Below are 19,856 nucleotides of genomic sequence, written 5' to 3'. Positions count from 1 at the left end.
TCAGCCTTTGCGAGGTGGCATGCTGCAGGCACTACTGCAGATTTAAGACAGGGAAGACTGAATGCTACTGAGCACCTGTCAGATCAAGAACACTAGGTACCCCAAGACTCCATGACTCCTAGGGACCTTTGGCCGAGCAATGTCATGACTCACCAAGCAGCTCTTCCTCATATTCTGATCATGTCTGACATGACTCACTGGGAGACCTTTGTGGGTTCACTTGGACACTTTGGCCACAAACCAAGAAGAAGGAAGATGACTTTTTAAAGATGTATTTTTAATTGACACACAGTGTCACATAGTGATTATACACACTTATGAGTACACTGTGACATTGCAGTACCTGTACACAATGTGTGATGAAAAGATCGGGGTGACTGGCAAATCCATTACCTCAGACATATATCATTTCTTTGTGTTGGGGACATTCAAAACCCTCTCTACTAGCTACTTTGAACTAATGAACTGTCATCAACCACAGTGTCCTCCTGTGTTACAAAACATTAGATTGAACACTATTCAACCTGGCACAAGCGCTCTGATTGAGAAAGCCTGACAAGGGCTCAGGACTGGACGGGGTTAGTACTCACATCTTTTTGCCAAATCTTCCAATATGGCCCATAGCTTTACAGTTAATAAAACGGATTCAAACAGCTAAAGGGGGTTGACCAGGGCCATGAACTAGGCAATGCCACAGGAGACCAGAAAAAGAAAGAATGACTGAACTGATGTAGGGTAGGAGATGGGGATGGAGGATGGGGTGGGAGAGAATGAATTACTGCTAGTTATGGAGTACCCGAGAAGGGCATTGTCCAAAGAGAGGCTCTAAATGGGGCAAAAAGTGATCGCTAGCCAACTAGAGGGAAAAAGTAGGATCATTGGGAGAATCAGTACCATCCTGGAATCAGTCTGCAGGAGGATTGATTGCCCTGTTTTGGCCAAAGGAATGAGAGCTCGTCTCCCTAGGCAAAAGCCTTTCTAGACTGGTCCCTGAAAGCATCATGCGTAGATGCCTGCTGGTTGCCATGGTGAATGATGCTGATCTGAAGAAATGAATAATGTGAGCGTTGGGGGCGACAGTGGGATTACTCAGTGGCGAGAGAGACATCAAGGAGAGCCCAGGGCGGAGGAGGGAGAAGCACCATTCTTTCTGTTTTGGTCTACTCTGCTGTGGAGGGTAGAGCTCTAACCAGATATACTGCGAGCACCAGGTAAGAGACAGAGATGGCTTGTCTTGGAAATGCAAGTGGCTGTTCCTTTCACACGCTGCTTGGAGAAGGGCCAGGCAATGATAATTGAATAGCTAAAAATAGGGACAATTTAGAAACAGAACAGAGAGAAAGAAAGTGAGGGAGATGAATTTGGTCCTAGAAGCTGAGGATGCTGCCAGCATTCTGTAAGAAAGCTCTCAAAAACGTCTGCCGTAGGGGATTCTGGCCAAGGAACTGCAGATAGGAGGCAATTGGAAGGAAAGATGTGTGCAGGACAAGAACAGGATTCCTCATTACTCTTGATGGAAGAGGTTTACAGAGGATAGCGCCTATGTGTCATGGAAAATGAATTAAACTCTATTCATGGTGGCTGGAAGTGTGTTTGTAGGATGTGTATGTGTGTGGGGGGGAGGGGAGGTGGCTGGGGTAGGAGTGTGTGTACGAGAAGATCAGGGAGGGAGTACAAAGCTTTAGTCTTCTTCCAGACAACCATCTCTGGAAGGATCTGTGCACAGCAGTCTCATTCTTTTCAATCCCCATTTACTGGGAAGAAATTCCCAGCCAAATGGAAAGGAAGTCTCTCCCTTCCTGAGCATTGTAGCTCCTTGTCATCTTTAGAGAAGAAAAACAAGGATTGAAAAATGACTCCATGCTGTCTCTCTCTGCAGCCCAACAACCCTAGGAATTCAGCACAGAAATTGGAGGTTGGGGGGGGGGGACAAGAGAGAGAGAAAGACAGGTGGTAAGAGAAATCAGTTTAGCTTTAATCTCCAATCTGGGTTAAAATCTGGTTGCTCGCTTTTTACCAGGTAATTGCAATCTAACATGAAATCTGTGCTTCCCATGGAAGAGGAGGGGTGGAGAAAAAGGCAGGAGAAAATGTTTACCGGAACAGACACAGGCTGACTACAGCTGTCTGTAGACTTCTGATCAAGGAAATTCAGTGGAGGGGAACTCTCTCTCTCAGATAGAACTCTAGACACCAAAAAATTCTGAAGATGGCTCTCTCATACCAAAGCAGTAAGAATGGCAATCTGAAGAGGCTCCTTTGATTTATCTGGGAATACAGCAACTGGGTCTTTACATGGGCACCTCATTTGCAGTAAGTTTCTGTCACTAAACTCAGCAGCCTTGCATTTGGAAATGTCGCGTTGAGGGGCTTTGAGTACTTTTTCTACAGAGTAGCTGAGTGACCTCAGGCTGTTGTAAGATGGGAATCCAGGTCTCGGGTATGATGAAGAATCAAGGAAACTCCTTATAGCAGGAGAAGAATTGATTGTGACCTGGGCAGAGCAACTGCTCCCTCACCATGGGTCGTTACGACCATCCTGAATATTCACAGTACCAGGAGTATTAAATAGTAACAGTTATGCTGACGCAGGAGCTGATGACCTTGACCTCTAAAACTCATTTCCTGGTACACTTGGCTTTAAAAAAAAAATAGGCAGAAGCTTTTTGGTAAAATCAGCTGTCAGCAAGTGACAAAGTGAATCTCCACTTGTCACGGCTGATGTGACTGAGAGTCTAAAAAAAGCACTGGGCAGAATGTTCTAGAGAGCAGCTCACAGCACCTGGAGCAGAGGCAGGTGGTTGGGAAGGGAAATTTTAGATAAGACAATTACCTGAAAGGAGGTCACAGACCTTAGGTGATGAAGGCAGAGTCACTGAGGTTCTACTGATCTCTGTTTTTGTTACCTTTTCTTTTCTTTTAAGGAATGAAAGCAACCAATTGTCTAAAGGATTTCAGTCAGGGTGGGGTGTGGCTAAAGTTATGTGGCCTGAAGGTCACCAGCTTTGACATGACTGTTCTGCTCTGTTCTGCACTTCCTTGATAGCTTAGCTAAGAAACATAAACCCTGGGCTTTATTTCTTTGTCTGTCAAATGGGATCAGAATTAGTGCCCATGCTCATACGCTCGATCCATGGTGTATCTGATTATGATAAATAAATACTTAAGTAAGGGGGTGTCACTCTTCACTTTGATTCTGGTTCCAGAATCGGGATGAACATCGAGGTTGGAAACATTTCTTACACGGGCGCCATCATCTCCTGGTCGTCCTCAGAGCCCTGCCTGGAGGACTATTACCATATTATGTACAGGCCCAACTGGAACAGCATCTTCTCTGGCTATCTTCGCTACAGCTTCCACCACGAAGAGAAGGTGCCCCGAGCGATCAGCTCCGTGGTACTGGAACACCTCGCCCCTTCCACTCTCTACTTCCTCTGCGTCAGCTGTAAGAAGGCCTCTTTGCCCTACAGGCACTACTGCACCATGTTCCACACCCTGGATAAGAGTCCACTGGCTGCTGGGGGCTCCCTGGTGGACCCCCAAATATCCCTTTGGGTGCTGATGGCCATTCTTCTGGCCTGTTTCACAGCTGTCTTGGCCTTCATCTGCCTCCAGTTCTGGTGTATCCGCTGCCATGAGCCTCGGTGGTCTTACAGAGCTGGCCACATGGAAGAAGCCAATGGGTTGGTGAGATGGCCAGAGGAGGCCCCAGCTCTTGGGCAGAGGGAGGAAGACCTGCAGGGGCTCCCCCTGGTGGAACTGCCTCGCAAGAATTCTGGAGCCAATGCTGAACTTGAGGCGGAAGCCCAGCAGGATGCCCCTGATGTGGGAGCCTTACTTAGGGAGGGTGGGAACCAACCCGCCATATTGCCTCCCTGCAGGGAGTAAGAGGTGGGGGGGGAAGACAGATGGCCCCCATCATGTAGCCTAAAGTCCCCTGCCCCCAGTAGGTCTTTTGTAACCATTTGTCTATAGACTACCCATCTCTCTCTCTCCTCAAATATCAGTGTGATCACAGGGGGAAGAAGGCCTGATAACAAGGAGCTCCCCAAGACCTCCAGGTGTACAAGGGAGAACATGCCATCAATTCAGCAGTGTGCTTTTGGGGGCCTAGTTAAGAACTGAAGGCATAATCTTAATATTAAATATTAATATTAAACCAAACATGGATGTATCATAGAGTAGAAAGTAAAACTTTGCACGACTTCAATAAAACCCAGTACATGAAGGAAGTGCTGGAATCACAGGTAGGCATTCTGCATGATACTTTCAGGCATTCTTTTTGGAAAAGTGTGAGAAGCCTTGCTCTGGAGCTGTTTTCCAACTTTCAGGCAACCGTATACCACCTTAGACCCCATCTTCATTTTCTTTTTAAAAACCACAGACTACCTTTATTATTAACAATACTTTTTCTTTAAATCAACTCATTTAAAAACAAACTTACAAACTCATTAAAAGATAGCTTTATATGACTCTATAAGTGAAAAACCAGCACCCTCTTGCTATAAATAGAAGGGAAACAGATAGAAATAGATATAATGAAAACAAAACAATGTTAAGTCGACTCAGCTATTGTTCCCTGCTTAAGGCCACTTTTGTGTATGATAAAAAGGGTGACCAGCCAGTGCTGGAGAGCCATTAAAGACATCTTGGCATCAATTTAAGTCATTCTCCTTCATGTAGCATAAGGTTTGAGAGGGAAGACCATTTTGGGAGTTAATGGTAGTTAAAGCCATGCTTGTGAGCCACTTCAAATGCTGTCTGTAAGTTTCCTCTGATTTGAGGAAAAACACTTTGAGCAAACTGACTGCTCCAATGAAGACAGCTGTACCTCCTGGCATCATCCTGGCATTCCAGGTACCGGTTAGGCCCAAGTGGCAGGAATTCATTTGGATTAACCATACAGCTAAACCCTTCCCATACTGTGTCCTCATCTATAGTCAGTTCCTCTTCTAGGCCCATCTCTGCTTAGTTTTTGAAAATGAGGTGGTAGCTAGTCTCATTTGATCAGAAAGAAAAACACTGGCCTCTTGTTGGGGGTGGAACAGACAAAATTCACCCTTTTGGTGGCATTCTTTATTCCTCCCCTGCCACCCCCTCCCCCATGGTGAGAAACCAGTCTCCTACATTGGTGGGACTCCACCCTCGTACAGTGGCCTTGGTGAGACTGAGCACTGTTCCCTCACCACAGGTATGGACATGGAAGGTGGAAAGCTTGGAGATGACGTCTTCTCGATGATGATGAATCTAGCCGTGTCTGGGTTACAGTGGGCACATACTACCTATCTTTTTAATGAAGGGACAGAGGCTTAGAATTGCACTCTTTGGGGAGTAGTTAGCACATATGAACAAAATCAGTGATGGCATAGGAGAAGAGGTGTCTCTAAGCACCAGCTCCAATCATCTGCGACTTCCTTCAAAGCTCCACCTACCCAACTCTTCCTGCCTGCAAATCCCTTAGATTTATGGAGCACAAAGTCCCCAGATCACTGGATGGCAACACAATGAATCAGCTGAGAAACAGGAAGAGCTGGGAAGCCACGATGAGCAGCTCACAGATCCACTTCCATGCCCAGCTGAGCGCAGTCCTCACCTCGCAGCTTCCACTCAGCCCCAGTCCTCCAGAGCTATGCCCACCCTGGTCCTGCCAGCCATGAACAAATAAAAGTGAATATAGCTGCAGTTGTTTCTGCCTGAATCTCACCGTGCCTCTTAATCGCCATGCCTTCTGACTTTTCTGATTCTGGGAGCACTTTTCTATTGGTTTTCTCACTCGTAGCAGGATAGGCGGACTACTTACCTTGGATCCATAGAGGTAATAAGGTTGGACGTTGGCAGGCTTATCTCGTTGAGGTTCTTGGGTAAAAGGAATGGCAGTTCGGACAAAACTAGCAGAAGAAAAGAGACGGGGAAGGCGTTAACTGAGTCCTAATGTCCTTTGTGGGACACAGACAGCCGAGGAACTCTCCCATCCAAGAGTAATTGTTCACATTGGTCCAACTGTGCTGTGTCCTAGGTGACTACCTACAAAGGTACTAGACTCTTCTGACATCCTCCCATTCAACTATTGTCTGCTTTTTCATCCTTTCCATAAATGGGGAAACTTCCTGGGGTCAGTTCAGGACCATGGTTGCTCAGAGGACAGTGGGCAAGAAAGTAAGAGTAGTAGGCCTGAAAATGGCCTTTTCTGGGCTCCACCTCCAGTTTAGTTTCAAGAGACTCGGTTCAGCAAACTCTGTAAAGAGCCAGGCTGCAAATAGCTCCTGCTTTGCAAACCAGATGGTCTCTGCTATAAGCACCCAACTCTGTTGTTGAGCATGAAAACACTCATACACCACGGCTAAGATCCAATAAAGCTTTATGAATTCCAAATAATTATCACATGTACCAAATCTTCTTTGGATTTTTCCCCCAAGCATCCAAAAATGTCAGTAACATTTTGATAGCTTATGCACTGTACAAAGATGGCTGGCATTAGATGAGGCCTTTGGTTGTGGCCTAAGCCTTTCTTCTTCCCTGCTTACATGAGCTAAAAGCCCAACTCTTTATGGAACTGGAAGTTCTGCCTTGCTCCATGTATGGATTCAGGTCCTTTGGTGGGATCTTCTGAGGCTTTCCCATTCATTCAACACATTCTTTTTAAACACCACCTGAGCCAGGCTTCGGGTTAGTGAGGGGACCCGCGCATTCATGCTTCCCTGCACACCCTTCCACACTTGTTTTGTGTGTGAATATGGGTCTTACCTGTTCCGCCAGGTAATAATGCAGCTCTGTGGGAATAAAGAGATTAGGTCTTGTCTCTGCCTCAATGCCTGGCCCAGGGGCTGTGTGCTCCCTGAAAGAGGCAAATTCCACTCTGCTGTGGTGCCTGTGTGCGTTCTGCAAACACGAGCTTGTTTGGCTTACATGTGTGCAGACGTGTGGATGTCCTTCATGTATGATATGATCACAGCTCTCTTCTTCCTCAAACTAGAAGGGACCACAAATGCGGTCCTTGTGTGGCCCACAGAGTAGTGCATGATCTGTTTCTGTTGCATCTTTCATGGCACCACTGCCTACCCGACTAGTGTTACCTGTTGCCTGGAATTCTCTTCTCTTGCTCTTTCACCTTATTTATTCCCACTCCTCTTTTGCATCTCACTTCCAGCATCCCTTCTCAGAGGTGGAAGCTTCCCCTGAGGTTTGTGTCACCTGGAATGGACCAGGTAATGTTACCTCTCTCACAGCCCCGTGAGCTTGCCTTCATCTCCTTGCTGCAGCACATTTGTCATGCAGTTGTTTGATCACCTGAGTCCTCCTCTGGCCTGTAGGCTCAAAGGGACAGGTTGGTGTTCGCTTGCACACCATGACATCCTCACTTCCAGCACAGAGCTGGCACCCCAGAGAGTGTGAGACGCCAGTTGAAGGAACGACTGACATACTGCTCAGCCAAGTTTGGAGGAGGCAGCTGGCCATAATCCCAACCCTGGACCCAAGCCGGTGGCCTTTGCAGAGACTCTCTTACCGGTTGGTAGACCCATTGTAGCAGTAGTTGGGAAGGAAGTCAAAGTTCAGCTCCCAGAAAACATGCAGGGTGATGCGGCCATAGGGGGCTGACACATTGTGGTTGGCCTCTCGGAACATGGCGTCGAAGCTGTCCAGCGTCATGTGCTTGCACAGAAGCCGGTGTGTGAGCCTGTTAATCTCCAGCAGCCACTCCAGCTCCTGCCAGAGAGAGAGAACCAACCCATGGCTGCTGAGGACTTGCACCGAAACCCCACCCATGTGCACTTAACCTTCCAGTCTCCTTTCATGCAGGTGAAAGCCCCTCAGACAATCCCTTAATCTTCTACACTAGGACTAGGACCCCTGCAGTAGCACATGGTAATACACCCTTCTGAGAAGTAGAAGGAATTGTCAGGCTAGGCTGTGGCTGGGGGATGAGTATGGGTGTTACATCCCTGTCACCAGAAGGAGACCATCAACTGTGTGAAAAAATCATGCTTGCTTCATAAATAGAAGATAGTTCTGACACATCTCACCAGACACCATATTTCTCTGCCCTGCAGAAAACACTCATAAGAACCACTGTGTATTTAGTGTTTATTATTAGGTTGAACCATTTGATGTTTCTATTTTTTTAGATCAAATGCTACCAAAGCTTGGCAGTTTCAAATGGTTCAACCTAATTAAAATGTTCCAATTTTAATGTGTTAACTCATACTCATTTAATGCTCATCAAAACCCTATGAGGTCAGTATCATTGCTGTCCTTACCTTCTGCATAAGGAATTAAGGTTTTGAGAAGTAACTTGGCATCAAATCCAGGAAGTTGGGTTTCAAAGTACATGTTCTTTTTTTTGTTTTTTTTTGTGGTACTGGGGTTTGAACTTAGGGCCTCATCCTTGCTAGGCAAGTGCTCTACTGTTCGAGTCACTCCTTTAGCCCTAAAACTTCCGTAAGAATGTTTAGAGGAGGCAGGAACACAATGCCTCTTCGTTTGGACTGTAGGCTCCTCAGTTACACAGGGGTTGTCAAAGGTATCTGTAGTCTGTAGTGAGCCCACAGTGACTAGGGATCCATTTGTGTGGAAGCCCTGTCATTTGGAAATCCACCTTCAGGTAGAGAGCAAGAGCAGAACAGAGTCTGAATACAGCAAGACACTACACTTATTGGGAAATAAAAGTAGAGTGAAACCTTTTTTTCCCCATACACAGGACTTTTTGTTTGTCACTGTTAGAAATCTAACCTTGAACTGATGGCTGATATCCATCAGGAGGTTCAACTTCAGCATCTGTTTCAACACCAGTAGCTTTTCCAGAGCTACTGCCTTCACCAGGAAGCCCCATGAGCTTTTCCAATTCAAACCTGGCCTTTTCAGTATTTTTACTTTCTAACGAAGACATCACGAACACTGAGACATGTCTCAGTGTTGTCTGGAATCTGTTATCAACTATTTCTTTGAAGTCATTGTCTGTACTTTTTGGGTTATGATTTCCACCACCTTCTTCTGAATCTGGTGGACCCTAGTGGTGCCGAGTATGAGTTCTTTCATAGCTGATTGTTGCATTTTTAGTAAAACCAACACAGATAAAGCAAATAACCACCAGTAGTCCTCTCATCTACATAAGCTTCAATTGTGGGCTGCCATTTTTTTGACCGTGGAATGCAGAATTTGTCAAGGGTTAAGCTCCATGCCATAGAAGTTAGTCAGGCAGTTTTTGCCCTGAATATCCTCAGTAAGTAGCTTGAATTTTCTAAATTCAACTTCATCATTCTGTAGAACGAAAGGCTTACTTCCCACAGATGACTCTTCAGGCCTGAGAGAGAAGACAGCTCAAGTACCTGAGGCCCTTCTGACACTGTTTTGATTAAGCCATCTTTTGAGATAGCTACCATTGTTCCTGTTACAGTGGGGGAAAATTGAGGCTAGGAAGGTTAAGTAACTTGCCCAAGGTCATACCAGGAATACATAACAGAGCTTGGGATGAGAATTCAGCCCTTCTCATTCTAACTCATGCGTTCTTGACCCCTGTGACACACAGACAGTTGCCTAGAATAAGACTCAAGAGCATGAAAGTCCTTCAAGAGGCAAATCCAACGCAGAGACAATTTCCCATTATAAAGTCATGGTGGAATGACAGACAGGAGGGCCATCTTAACAATAGGGACAAGGAGCTCAGTGAGTCACAGGAGGCAGGGATTCAGTTCCACTTTTACCACCTGCAAGGTCCCTTACTGGGCGGGTAAGGTCCATGCTGGTGGGGTGGGGGGCCTCAGTGTACCCACACCTCTTATCTTGCAGTTCTGGCACTGTGTAACACTCAAACTCCAGGACTCTAAGTTGGGGGTGCAAAAAGACATTAAAACTTACACTCATGGGAAGGGGCCAGCAGGCCAGGTACAGAAGACTGGCGGGGGTGGTGGTGGCGGGGGGAGTCTGGTGTGGTTTGTCTTTGATGGAGCAGAGGACACTTGAGGGCTGCTATGCCCCTTCAGATCCCAAATCTGCACTTCAATTCTAGAGTGACAGCCAGAAGACAAGTTTGTAGTCACCAGGCACCAGGAAATAAATAAAGGGCAGAAACAGTCAGCTTTCTGTGCCTGTCTCTTGGAGCCTAGGTGGCTCTGCTGTGTTTCAGTTCCCATTTGCTTAGGATGGGTAATAAATGAATAATAAATGGGCAACTAATGACTTTTTTTAGAGGGCGACTGGGCTTGGACTCAAGCCTTGCACTGCCTTGGCAAATAGTCTGCCACTCGAGCCACACCCCCAGTCCTTTTCAATGTTTTTTTTTTCAGATAGGGTCTTTTTTTTTTTGCCTAGGCCAACCTGTGACCTATCTTTTTGTCTTTCACGTAGCTAGGATTATACAGGTGTGTGCCATCACGCCAGGCCCTAATGAGTTTATTTCTAAGGTCATTGAGTCCCCTGGCATACTAAGGTGCCCTGTTTGGGGGAAGATAATTATAGATAAGAAAGTGAGGTTGATGATAGAGTGGTTCAAGCTGTAAAAGCACCTTGCCCAGCAAGATGTGGCTGTGAATTCAAACCCTAGAGCTGCCAAAAAAAAAAAAAAAAAGAAAGAAACTGAGGTCAACTTCTGTCGTATCGTTTGTAATTTTAAGTTTCACAAACACATATGAGTGTTTACAAGGGAGGCTGAAGGAAGAGGGTGCAACTCTGTTGATGTGGGGGTGAGGTGGGGGGTGCTAGACTACAAGGGCCACTTTCTCCTCTCCTGCATCACGCTTTGGATTTGTTCTTCCAGTCTTGAAATCAGAAGACATTCGCTTGCTGGATACAGGGCCCAGGATACAAAGTACAGAAAAGGAGGAAATGGTCACAGAAGTGGCTTAAGTGCTCTCCCAGTGGATGTGCGCTTTTGACAGCAGAGCTCGTTCACTGAGCAGCAACACAGAGAAGCAAAATGGGAAAATAAAATGGTCAAATGGGTGACTTCAGGGAAGTAACAGACAAAGCTCTTCCCTGGGTTTTAGGAGACCAGAGTGTTTGGCCATACTCCAGGGATGCCAGCTCTGAGACTCAGGCAGGGGACAGCAGGGCTCCCCAACTCAGCAAAAGCAAGGCCTGGAGGGTCACGAATCCAGCACATCTGCAGGGTTTGTGACAAGTCCAGGAGAGCTGGGCCTTCTGAGGAAATGTGTCCTCATTGTTACCTTTCAGAAAGCCAGTTCAGTGGTGTTGTCAGGGCTCCTGAAGTTGTATTTGAATTCTTCCAGATGTTAAGTGTTGGCTCAAAATTTCAAGTACACTATGTGGCCTAAACAAAAACACAGCCTGCAGGCTGCCAGGTGTCAACTCCAGCATCAGATCTCACCCAGCCTCTGCTTGCTCCGCTGTGTAAAATGAGGACTACTGACTCACTCAAGTCTTTGTGCCTCTCCCAGCTCGGAACCAGAGGCTTTCTATCTTAGAGGTCCGTTTCTTCCAGGAGGCAGGAGCTTCCAGCCAAGCTGCATGGGGGCTGCTAACCTCTAAACACAGAAACTCCCTGGGAGCTCCCTATCACTGCTTCACAGGAAGGGGGGGCGGGTCCTGCTGGGGGCCGCTGCCACACCTGATAAACAAGGGCTTTCACTGCATGTTTTGATTTTGTTCCCAGCTAAGAGAACATTTAGTGCCTTTTGTGGGGTGGGAAGAGGCCATGGACACACACACACACGCACATGCTCATTAGTAGAAAATTCAAAGATGCAGATAAACAAAAAGAAGAAATCCTAACTCCCAGTTCTCAGAGATAATTACTGCCAACATTTTGGCATAAGCAAAGCAAAACTGTATTTCTCAAAATAGAGGTGGCTAAATGATCTTCCATGTGTGCATTTTATGTTCTCTGGACCACAGAAACCCAAGATTCTGGTGGATGGTTGGGGTGAGTCCTCCTAAGAAATGCTACTAAAATTTCTCCCACATCTTTTTCTCTTCTCTTCTCTCTCTCTTAATAAGCTATTACTTATTTAGTGCTTACTAAGTACAAAGAACTCTATCAGATTCTTCCGGGTCATATCTCATTGTGGCCTTCTAACAACCTAACCAGGTGAGTTCTAATATTTCCTGCATTTTATTGAAGAGGAAACTGGCCCACAGAAAACACATGGCTGGGCAAAGATCCCCCACCAGGTAAGTAAGTGGCAGGGCCAGGACTGGGACCCCCATGTCTGTCTGACTGTGAAGTACTAGCTCTTAGTCACTTTATTATTATTTTTATCACTTTGTTCATTTAAAATAAAAAAACATATAAAAGTTTTATTTTTAAATAATTTGACTCACACAATGCTGGAAAAACAGACTAACAGCACAACCTTCGCCCAGCTTCTTCCATGTTAGTATCCTGCATAACTCTCATACAATTCCCAAAAGTAACTTTGCTACATTACTAATTGAGTGACAGACTAAGATCCTTTTCAAGTTCTGGGATTTGATCCAGGATCCCACCTGGCATTTGGTGATCATGCTTAAGTTATAAATTTCCAATTTCTATACTTTCAGACTTTCCCTTGTATTTCATGACCTGGAATTTTGAAAAGTATTATTCACTGTTTTTTTTTTTTTTTAATGAATGGCACTTGCTTTGGGGTTATTTGGTATTTCCTCTTGATTTAAATTGAGAGTCTGGATTTTGCAAGAACAGATGATAGCAGCAATATCTATTTTAAGATTGGGATGTAACCTTGATATGTGGCTAGCTGACTCCTGTCAGCTGTCTTTATTGTAAAGTTTCCTCTTCCCTTTGTAGTCAGTAACTGTCTTGGTGGAGATAGTTTGAGATTATGAAATATCTTCTCAGAAGTTCTTTTTGTTATTCTGGTGAGACACACACATACACTACATACATGTACACATATGTAAAGTTACCACTTTAATCACTGCAGGCATCTGGTCTGTGGCATTAAGTTCCTTAATGTCACCATCTCCCCATCCCTTGGAACACATCTTCCCCAACAGAGCGCTGTATCCATGGAGCATAACTACCCTTTCCTTGGCAACCACCATGCTATGCTGTAAACTTTCTTACTCCAGGAACCTCATGAAAGTGGAGTTACACAATATTCTTCTCAAACTTTCTTTCCACTAATCTTAGCAAGAGTGAAGGATCTTGTCCACAAGATCCTAATAGTGACTTTCTAATTCCCCCCATTCCTTCTGCCCATCTGCTTTTGAAGTCTTAACTGTCTTCTTTTGATCACTTAAAGACCACCTACTGCAGAGAAAGCATTAACAGAGAGCTGCATTGGTTGCTGATTTCTGGAAGGGCCTGTTCCACAGTTGTGCATCAGGACTGGCTACCTGACATTCAGGACATAGTACAAAATAAAAATGTGGGGTCTTATATGTTAAAAATTTTGAAAAATTTCAAGATGGGGAAAGCAGAGCCTTTTTGCATAGCTCAGTACTCCTGCATGCCCATGAAGCAACCCTGGTATGTCTGCTCCTCTGGCTTCTCAGGACCACTTGCCTCCTGTTCAGCTCACCAGATCCCAAGGACATGTAGCTGTGCATGGGGTCAGGCAGGGGACGGGACACCATCTCTGAAGATCTTGAGGAACCCCACCCACTCCACCCCAGTCAATTAGGAGGGTGAGATTATTCCCATACTGTTGAAGTCTTTTTCCTCCCTGCTCTATTCAGGTCAGAAAGAAACCCACTGCCCTGTTAGACTGGCCCAGCATAGCTAACAGTCCCCAGCTAGGCTTCTAGCCCGAGGCAGTCTCTTACCACAATGGAGGTCAGATCTTCACTCTCAAAACGGCTGATGGCCTGGTCTAAGGATTTATACATGGCAGCAGAAATACGCTGAGTAATAAGTCTGTTCAAGTCAATTGATCTACCCAACAGCTGGGCGTGGGAGAGAGAGAGAAAAAAGGTCACTTAAGATTCATACAGACACCTGACAACCAAATGCACCGAGAGGATATTTGATCAAAATTATACAGAACCCTCTTAGGACAAAGGAGGACTGCAGGTAGAAGACAGCCACCGTTAACTCTTCTGAATATGGTAATTCTATTTTGATTTTATATGAGACTGAAAGTCCTTGCCCTTAGGAGATACAGACTGAGACATGCAGGGTAAAATGCCTTATTTTCAAATAGTTAAAAGAAACATATGCATGTTAACGTGTGTGGACATACACTCACCGTATGTGAGAGAGGAAATACATCCACAAGAAAGACAGCGTGAACTAAACATGACGAAGCATTCATTAATCACCTAGGGTACCTGAGGGCTCATTATATTATTCTTTTAGATTTCCCTGTAGGCTTGAAATAAAGAGTCACGGAAAAGCACCGCTCATGCAGGCATTGGGGAGAGGCTCAGTGAAGGCTCTGGCCTCCTGTAAATGCTGCTGCTGACATCCTGAATTCAGCCTTGAGGCTCTTTCCTGTGCTCAGTTCACAGCCACCAGGGGACAGCAACTACCTCAGTAAGGCTATTTTGCATCTTCACAGGATGAATTTGAAAGCAAGGGGATGGAGGGCTGATTAAAGAATGGAAAACCCCCACCCAGAACAACAATGAAAAAGTGTAGAAAGAAAGGAAAACACAGCTTAGCATAATTTCCACTGGGACCCACGTGGGTATTATTGCAGGGGCTATGTAGATAACAATAACCACTTATTGAGTACCTGCTGTGTGCACTGTGCTTTCTGAGGTGTCAATTGTTCTTAACTACTGTTTATCTTAGGATAAATTTTCTTCAAACCAACTAGGGCCTCATAGAGTCACGTCCTGAACACGTAAGTCCTCAGGATTTAATATCTGGTGGCTAATTCTGGCTGTACTGCGACAGACAGCAATAACCTTCTGAGGCACCGAGGGGAAGCTCTCATTGAGCTGGCAGAGGTGAAAATGTTGGGGTGTTTTTTCTCTTATGACTCACTACTTCCCTTGAATTTCTCATAGTGACCGGAATGCCCAGGGCTTTCTCAGCAGACAATCTTACCTCTTCACCTCAGTATCCTCTTGACCTCAGCTCTGACCCTTCACAAAGACAGGGGACCCCAAAACCAACAAACAGAGATAACAGCAGAAACACCATGTTGCCAACAGTTTGGCCAATAGCCGTGAGGGCTCAGAGTCTACCAGGGCATCTATCATGATGTCTGTCTGGCTCATATTCACGTATTTAAATGGTAATGTGTTTCTCAGCTCCCAGCAGTGTGTCCTCTACATCTGGGTCAAATGTTAACAGAAGTCACTCCACAAAAACAGACCACAGCTTCGATCCTGGTTTGGCCTGACATGCTTCATTCCTACTGTGGCCTCCTTCACTTTTGCCACCCTCTTCTGGGATGGAGTTCCCGGTTTCAGCATGGTATGGGAAGCAATGGATGTTGGTTTAGGGTGGGAGGGCAAAGATTTCAGGACCTCTGCTTGCCAGAAGTGAGCTGGAGGTGAGTGGAGAAGCCTGAAGGGGTTTTCCTTGGGCCAAAGGAAACTCGCCACTGTCCCTGATTCTGAGGCTGTGCTACGCTGAGCTGTTCTCAGGGCAGACAGTGCAGGCTCCTGACTTCTGATCTCCACACCACCTCCACAGATTCTCTCCTGCATCCCCTTCTCCATCGTACCTGGACATGTCTCTGTTTCAGCAGTGTTTCATAGCGGTTGGATGGAGGGTATGGAATGATGACTCCGTAATTCTTACATTCAGCTCGGAAACGTTTATCCAACAGGACACTGGAAGGGATCACAGTTAAACAGGACCACTAAATATGAAATATGAAACATGAATGGGTTCCGATTGCCTAGCGACGTCTATTTCAGACTACAGGATGCACCATGAAGCAGTCTCCTATGTACCTTCAATAGAACTGCTGTCTGCTCTAGAGCAGGGTTTTTCCAATTTCTTTCCAGCCATGGAAGCTCCAATACATTCAGCAGTTTTTAAGTTAAAGACAGGCAACACAGGGTGGAGCCGTGTTCCTCTTTAAGTCATTTACCACAAAAGCAACTGGGCGCATGCTTAGTGTATCCCAGGGAACGCTGTAGGTGCTGGGCATACAGAGTTCCTTTTCTCTTGGAGCTTACATTCTAGTGAAGAGAGATGGGTAACACATAAGGAAGCAGAGGAGCAAAATCACTCCGACAGCGGCAGATAGCTGCCCCATACCCACCCACTAGTCATTTTTAATCTCACAACAACCCCATAAATCAGTGTACTATTTTAACTTCCATGCACACAGCGCAGAGTGACAAGTGCTTTGTAAACAATAAGATAGGATCATATGAAGTTAGGAAGTCAGAGAAGCCTTGCCTTAGAGGCTTTGTTGGACAGAGCCCTGAATCACAAGAAAGGAGAGGTCTGGGGGAAGAGCATCGGGAGACCTAATATACATGTTTTTCTGAGACAAGGAGAGGTGGCTCATGAGACAAAGGGGAGGGCTTGCTGGAAAGCATGCACACAAATGGAATTTTTCTTTTTCTGGTGGGACTGGGGTTTGAACTTAGGGCTCTGTGCTCACAAAGCAGGTGCTCTACTGCTTGAGCCACACTTCAGTCCATTTTGGTCTAGCTGTTTTGGAGATGGAGGTCTCACAAGCTATTTGCCTGGGCTGGCCTTAAGCCTTGATCCTACCAATCTCTGCCTCCCAAGTAGCTAGGTTTTCAGGTGTGAGCCACTGGTGCCTGGCTATGTGGATGGATTTATCACACAGTCTAGGGGCTGGATCACATGGGGACATGTGAGCACCAGTAGAGAGATGGGATCTATTCTTGATGTAACTGGAAACCACTTAAGGGTTTCAGGCAGGAAAGAAATATAATCTAAGTGACACTGCCCATTGTAGTCACGCCATCAGCCACGTGTGCCTGCTGAGCACTTGAAATGAGGCTGGTCCAAACTGATACATGCTGTAAAATACACACTAGAATTTGAAGGCTTGGGGGAAAAAGAATGAAAGATAGCTCTTTAATAATTTTTACATTGATTATATGGTCAAATAATAGTCTTTTGAATATCTTGGGTTAAATGAAATACATTATTAAAATTAACATGACCTATTTCATTTTCCTCTTTAAAATATGGTCTCTAAACAATTTAAAATGGTACTTTTAAAAGTCCTGCTTTGTGGCTGCATTTTATGTCAAATGGTTGACTGACCTCATCTCCATTTTTCTTGCTGTGCTTTCTCTGAATTTCCTGACTTGCCCCAACTCCCACCCTTGGGGGGAAAAAAAGCTTTGATCTGGTAGGAAAGGGGACTGGATAAGGCCATATTTAAGAGGAGGATATTTTATAATCTAAGTGTACAGAGGACCCAGAGTCTGACAAGCCTGGCTTTGTCTATAGAGACGGTGGATTAGTATGTTGAATCAGAAGCAGGATCATCTCAGAGAATCAGGAAGTCCAGCTTAAGTGTCATGAATGACTGTGACCTACCCAAGTCCCACTTATTAATTAACTACTTAGGGATGGGTGTGCCTGGACTCTCATTCGTTCTTCCTTCGGTTGAACTGAACTCAGAGCCTCATGCTTGCTCAGCAGGCACGCTACCAGCCCTTTTTTTTGCTTTTGTTATTGTTGACATAGGGTTTCTCTTTATGCTCAGGCTGTACTGGACTGTGACCCTCCTATCTGTGCTTCCCTGCCGTGGCTGGGATGATAGGCACATGGCACAGCACCCAGTTATTGATTGAGATGGGGTCTCAAGAACTTTTTGCTCAGGTTTAGCTGAAATACATTCTCACTGTCCCATGAACTTTCTTTCACAGACCGCACACCATCTCCCTTGTCACTGTGTATTCATCAGTTTTTACCAGTGTCTCTCTGCTGCATGAGGTTAGCACCATATCTGCCTGTTTTTTTCATCTCCAATATATTACAGCACCCACACAAGCCCATGGAATCACTCGATTTCCCTTAAGTGCTTGACAAGGGAGAACACAATGTTTTCCAAGTACCAGCATTAAGAAAGATGGCTGCTCCCTGCCCTGGGCTCTCCTACCTGCCAGCCATGGCCTTGTAGTAAGCGAAGATCTGGTCAGCCAGCTTATAAACAAACTGATCAAAGCACAGGTTCACCTGAGAAAGAGAAGAGGAATGTCACAGAAACCTGGGCACCTGGAAAGGGGCAGCTGTACCAACGGTGCAAGGTGTGTTCTGAGGCAACATGACAGCTTTGAAGGAAAGAAGAAAAAGGAGTGTATAGCCAGGTAAGTCTGGGGAGCTTGGACCCTTGCATGGTCATCAGTCAACAGATCAGCCAAAGCTTGGAGAGGCCACAGAGGAAGCCCCTTCCCCACGGCTCCCTCCTTGGCGGCCTGTGCAGGGGAACACAATGGAAAGCCCATTATGTCCCCTGGGACTACTCCTAGTGTTTGGCTAACCCCTGTCCCCTGACCCTCTCCGCCTTCTCATAGGCTGCCTTGTCATCTGCTGTCTTTTGATTTTACCTTGCTTTGCAAATGTGATTATGAAGGCATTGTTAGAAATGGAAAAGCCCTTTCTGCTAACTTTGTTTAAATCACTCTGGTTTTTAATGAACAAAGTCTCACATTCCTGTACTTCATGATATTTATGGGAGACTGTGAAGCTGGGGAGGGAAGGTGGAAATGAGTTCCCACCACACCAGACATAGAATCAAAACCACATCTTCCAACAATAGCCAGGGCAGGAAATAGCAAAAGAGATGGGGCTCTGGCAGCAGCAGGGTATGAGGTTAACATCAAAGATTATATTTAGGGGATTAATCTTTGATTCCTATTTTATCCTCAGCTCTAGAACTAACTCTTTATTCAAAAACTTTTGTATCTTTTATCTGACACTCTACATATCAGGCAGAACACAAAACATGGCGGGTGCTTTGTGTGCTGCTGTCTTCACACCCAGGTAACTGAGGCCTCTGCTCTGAACTTTGAGCTTCAAGGGCCCCAGTGGACCCTCCTCCAGGCAAGCAATCTATAGGGTCAAGGTGAAGGGGTTCATTCAGATCCCATGCTTCACTTCTACAGCCAGTCTCCAGTAGCTTTGTCCAGATCTCTTCCAGGGCCACATGGTCTTTTCCTGGGGCTGAACTCCTGATCGGGGATCTGTCCTGCAGTGTCCCAGCCTTGGCCAAGTGGCAATTCTGGTAAGCAGAGGTGGCAGACAGAGCTTAGGTGTCTGTATGCATGCCTCTTAAGGTGTAGACCAATTTTGGGGGTGACACCACAGGCTGGGGTGTCAACCTGAACATGGTCACATTTGATAGTCATGATTATAAATCACTCTTCTGAACCAGTCCTGAGCCCACCACCTTGTACCAATCACAATACTGGAAAAGCCCAACGTCTCAGAACAGGACTGCAGGAGCAAAAGAAGCTTGTTGATCAGGCCCAGTGGCTCATGTTTGTAATTCTAGCTACTTGGGAGGTGGAGACAGGAGGATTGGAGCTCAAGGCCAGCCCGGGCCAAAAAAGTTAGTGGGACCCTATTCCAAAGAACAAGGTAGGTGTGGTGACACATGTCTGTTATCCCAGCTCCAAGGGAGGTGTAGGTAGGAGGATCGTGGCCCAAGGCCAGTCTGAACAAAAAGCACGAGACCTTATATGAACTAAAGCAAAAAGGGCTGGGGGCATGGCTCAAGTGGTAGAGTGTCTGCCTAGCAAGCATGAAGATCTGAGTTCGAATCCCAGTATCAGAAAGGCAACGTGCCACTTGCCTCTGCTTCAATCTCATCGTACAGAAACTGCTTTTTAAACTTGGTCAGGGCATAGTAGGCGCTGTCATTGTACAGATCCAAAGGGTAGAGGACGTACCTGAGGAGGAAAAGAGGGCAGGTTTGCTCTCACTTGGGAAACACAGAGGGCTGGGTGAGAAGGTGAACAGGTTCACACTCAGGATCACCCTTCTGCCTCTCTGCTGTTTCTTCCCC

At 45.8% G+C, this 19,856-nt stretch overlaps 2 protein-coding genes across 4 annotated transcripts in view; one reads left to right on the top strand and one right to left on the bottom strand.

Annotated features, from left to right (window-relative positions):
* Positions 1 to 19,856, bottom strand: part of Cyfip2 (cytoplasmic FMR1 interacting protein 2) — a 120,012-nt gene that overhangs the window by 38,023 nt on the left and 62,133 nt on the right. For all 3 annotated transcript variants that reach the window (XM_074057639.1, XM_020168155.2, XM_074057640.1), the window contains 6 exons: positions 19,644 to 19,740; positions 17,949 to 18,025; positions 15,573 to 15,681; positions 13,720 to 13,839; positions 7,505 to 7,704; positions 5,801 to 5,888 (listed from right to left, as the gene is read on the bottom strand). In XM_074057639.1, coding sequence (XP_073913740.1) covers positions 5,801 to 5,888; positions 7,505 to 7,704; positions 13,720 to 13,839; positions 15,573 to 15,681; positions 17,949 to 18,025; positions 19,644 to 19,740 — 691 coding nt within the window. The remainder of the gene's footprint in view (positions 1 to 5,800; positions 5,889 to 7,504; positions 7,705 to 13,719; positions 13,840 to 15,572; positions 15,682 to 17,948; positions 18,026 to 19,643; positions 19,741 to 19,856) is intronic.
* Fndc9 (fibronectin type III domain containing 9) lies at positions 689 to 6,359 on the top strand. The gene is made up of 2 exons (XM_074057641.1): positions 689 to 1,211; positions 3,207 to 6,359. The coding sequence occupies exon 2, from the start codon at positions 3,214 to 3,216 to the stop codon at positions 3,886 to 3,888; it is 675 nt and encodes a 224-aa protein (XP_073913742.1). The 5' UTR covers positions 689 to 1,211; positions 3,207 to 3,213; the 3' UTR covers positions 3,889 to 6,359.

The sequence above is a fragment of the Castor canadensis genome, chromosome 16 (genome assembly GCF_047511655.1).
Source record: "Castor canadensis chromosome 16, mCasCan1.hap1v2, whole genome shotgun sequence".
NCBI lineage: Eukaryota > Metazoa > Chordata > Mammalia > Rodentia > Castoridae > Castor > Castor canadensis.
This window is presented reverse-complemented; position numbering and strand designations above follow the sequence as displayed.

Coding starts and splice junctions, on each gene's coding strand:
- Fndc9 (XM_074057641.1), top strand. CDS start 3,214: ATGAACATCGAGGTTGGAAACATTTCTTACACGGGCGCCATCATCTCC.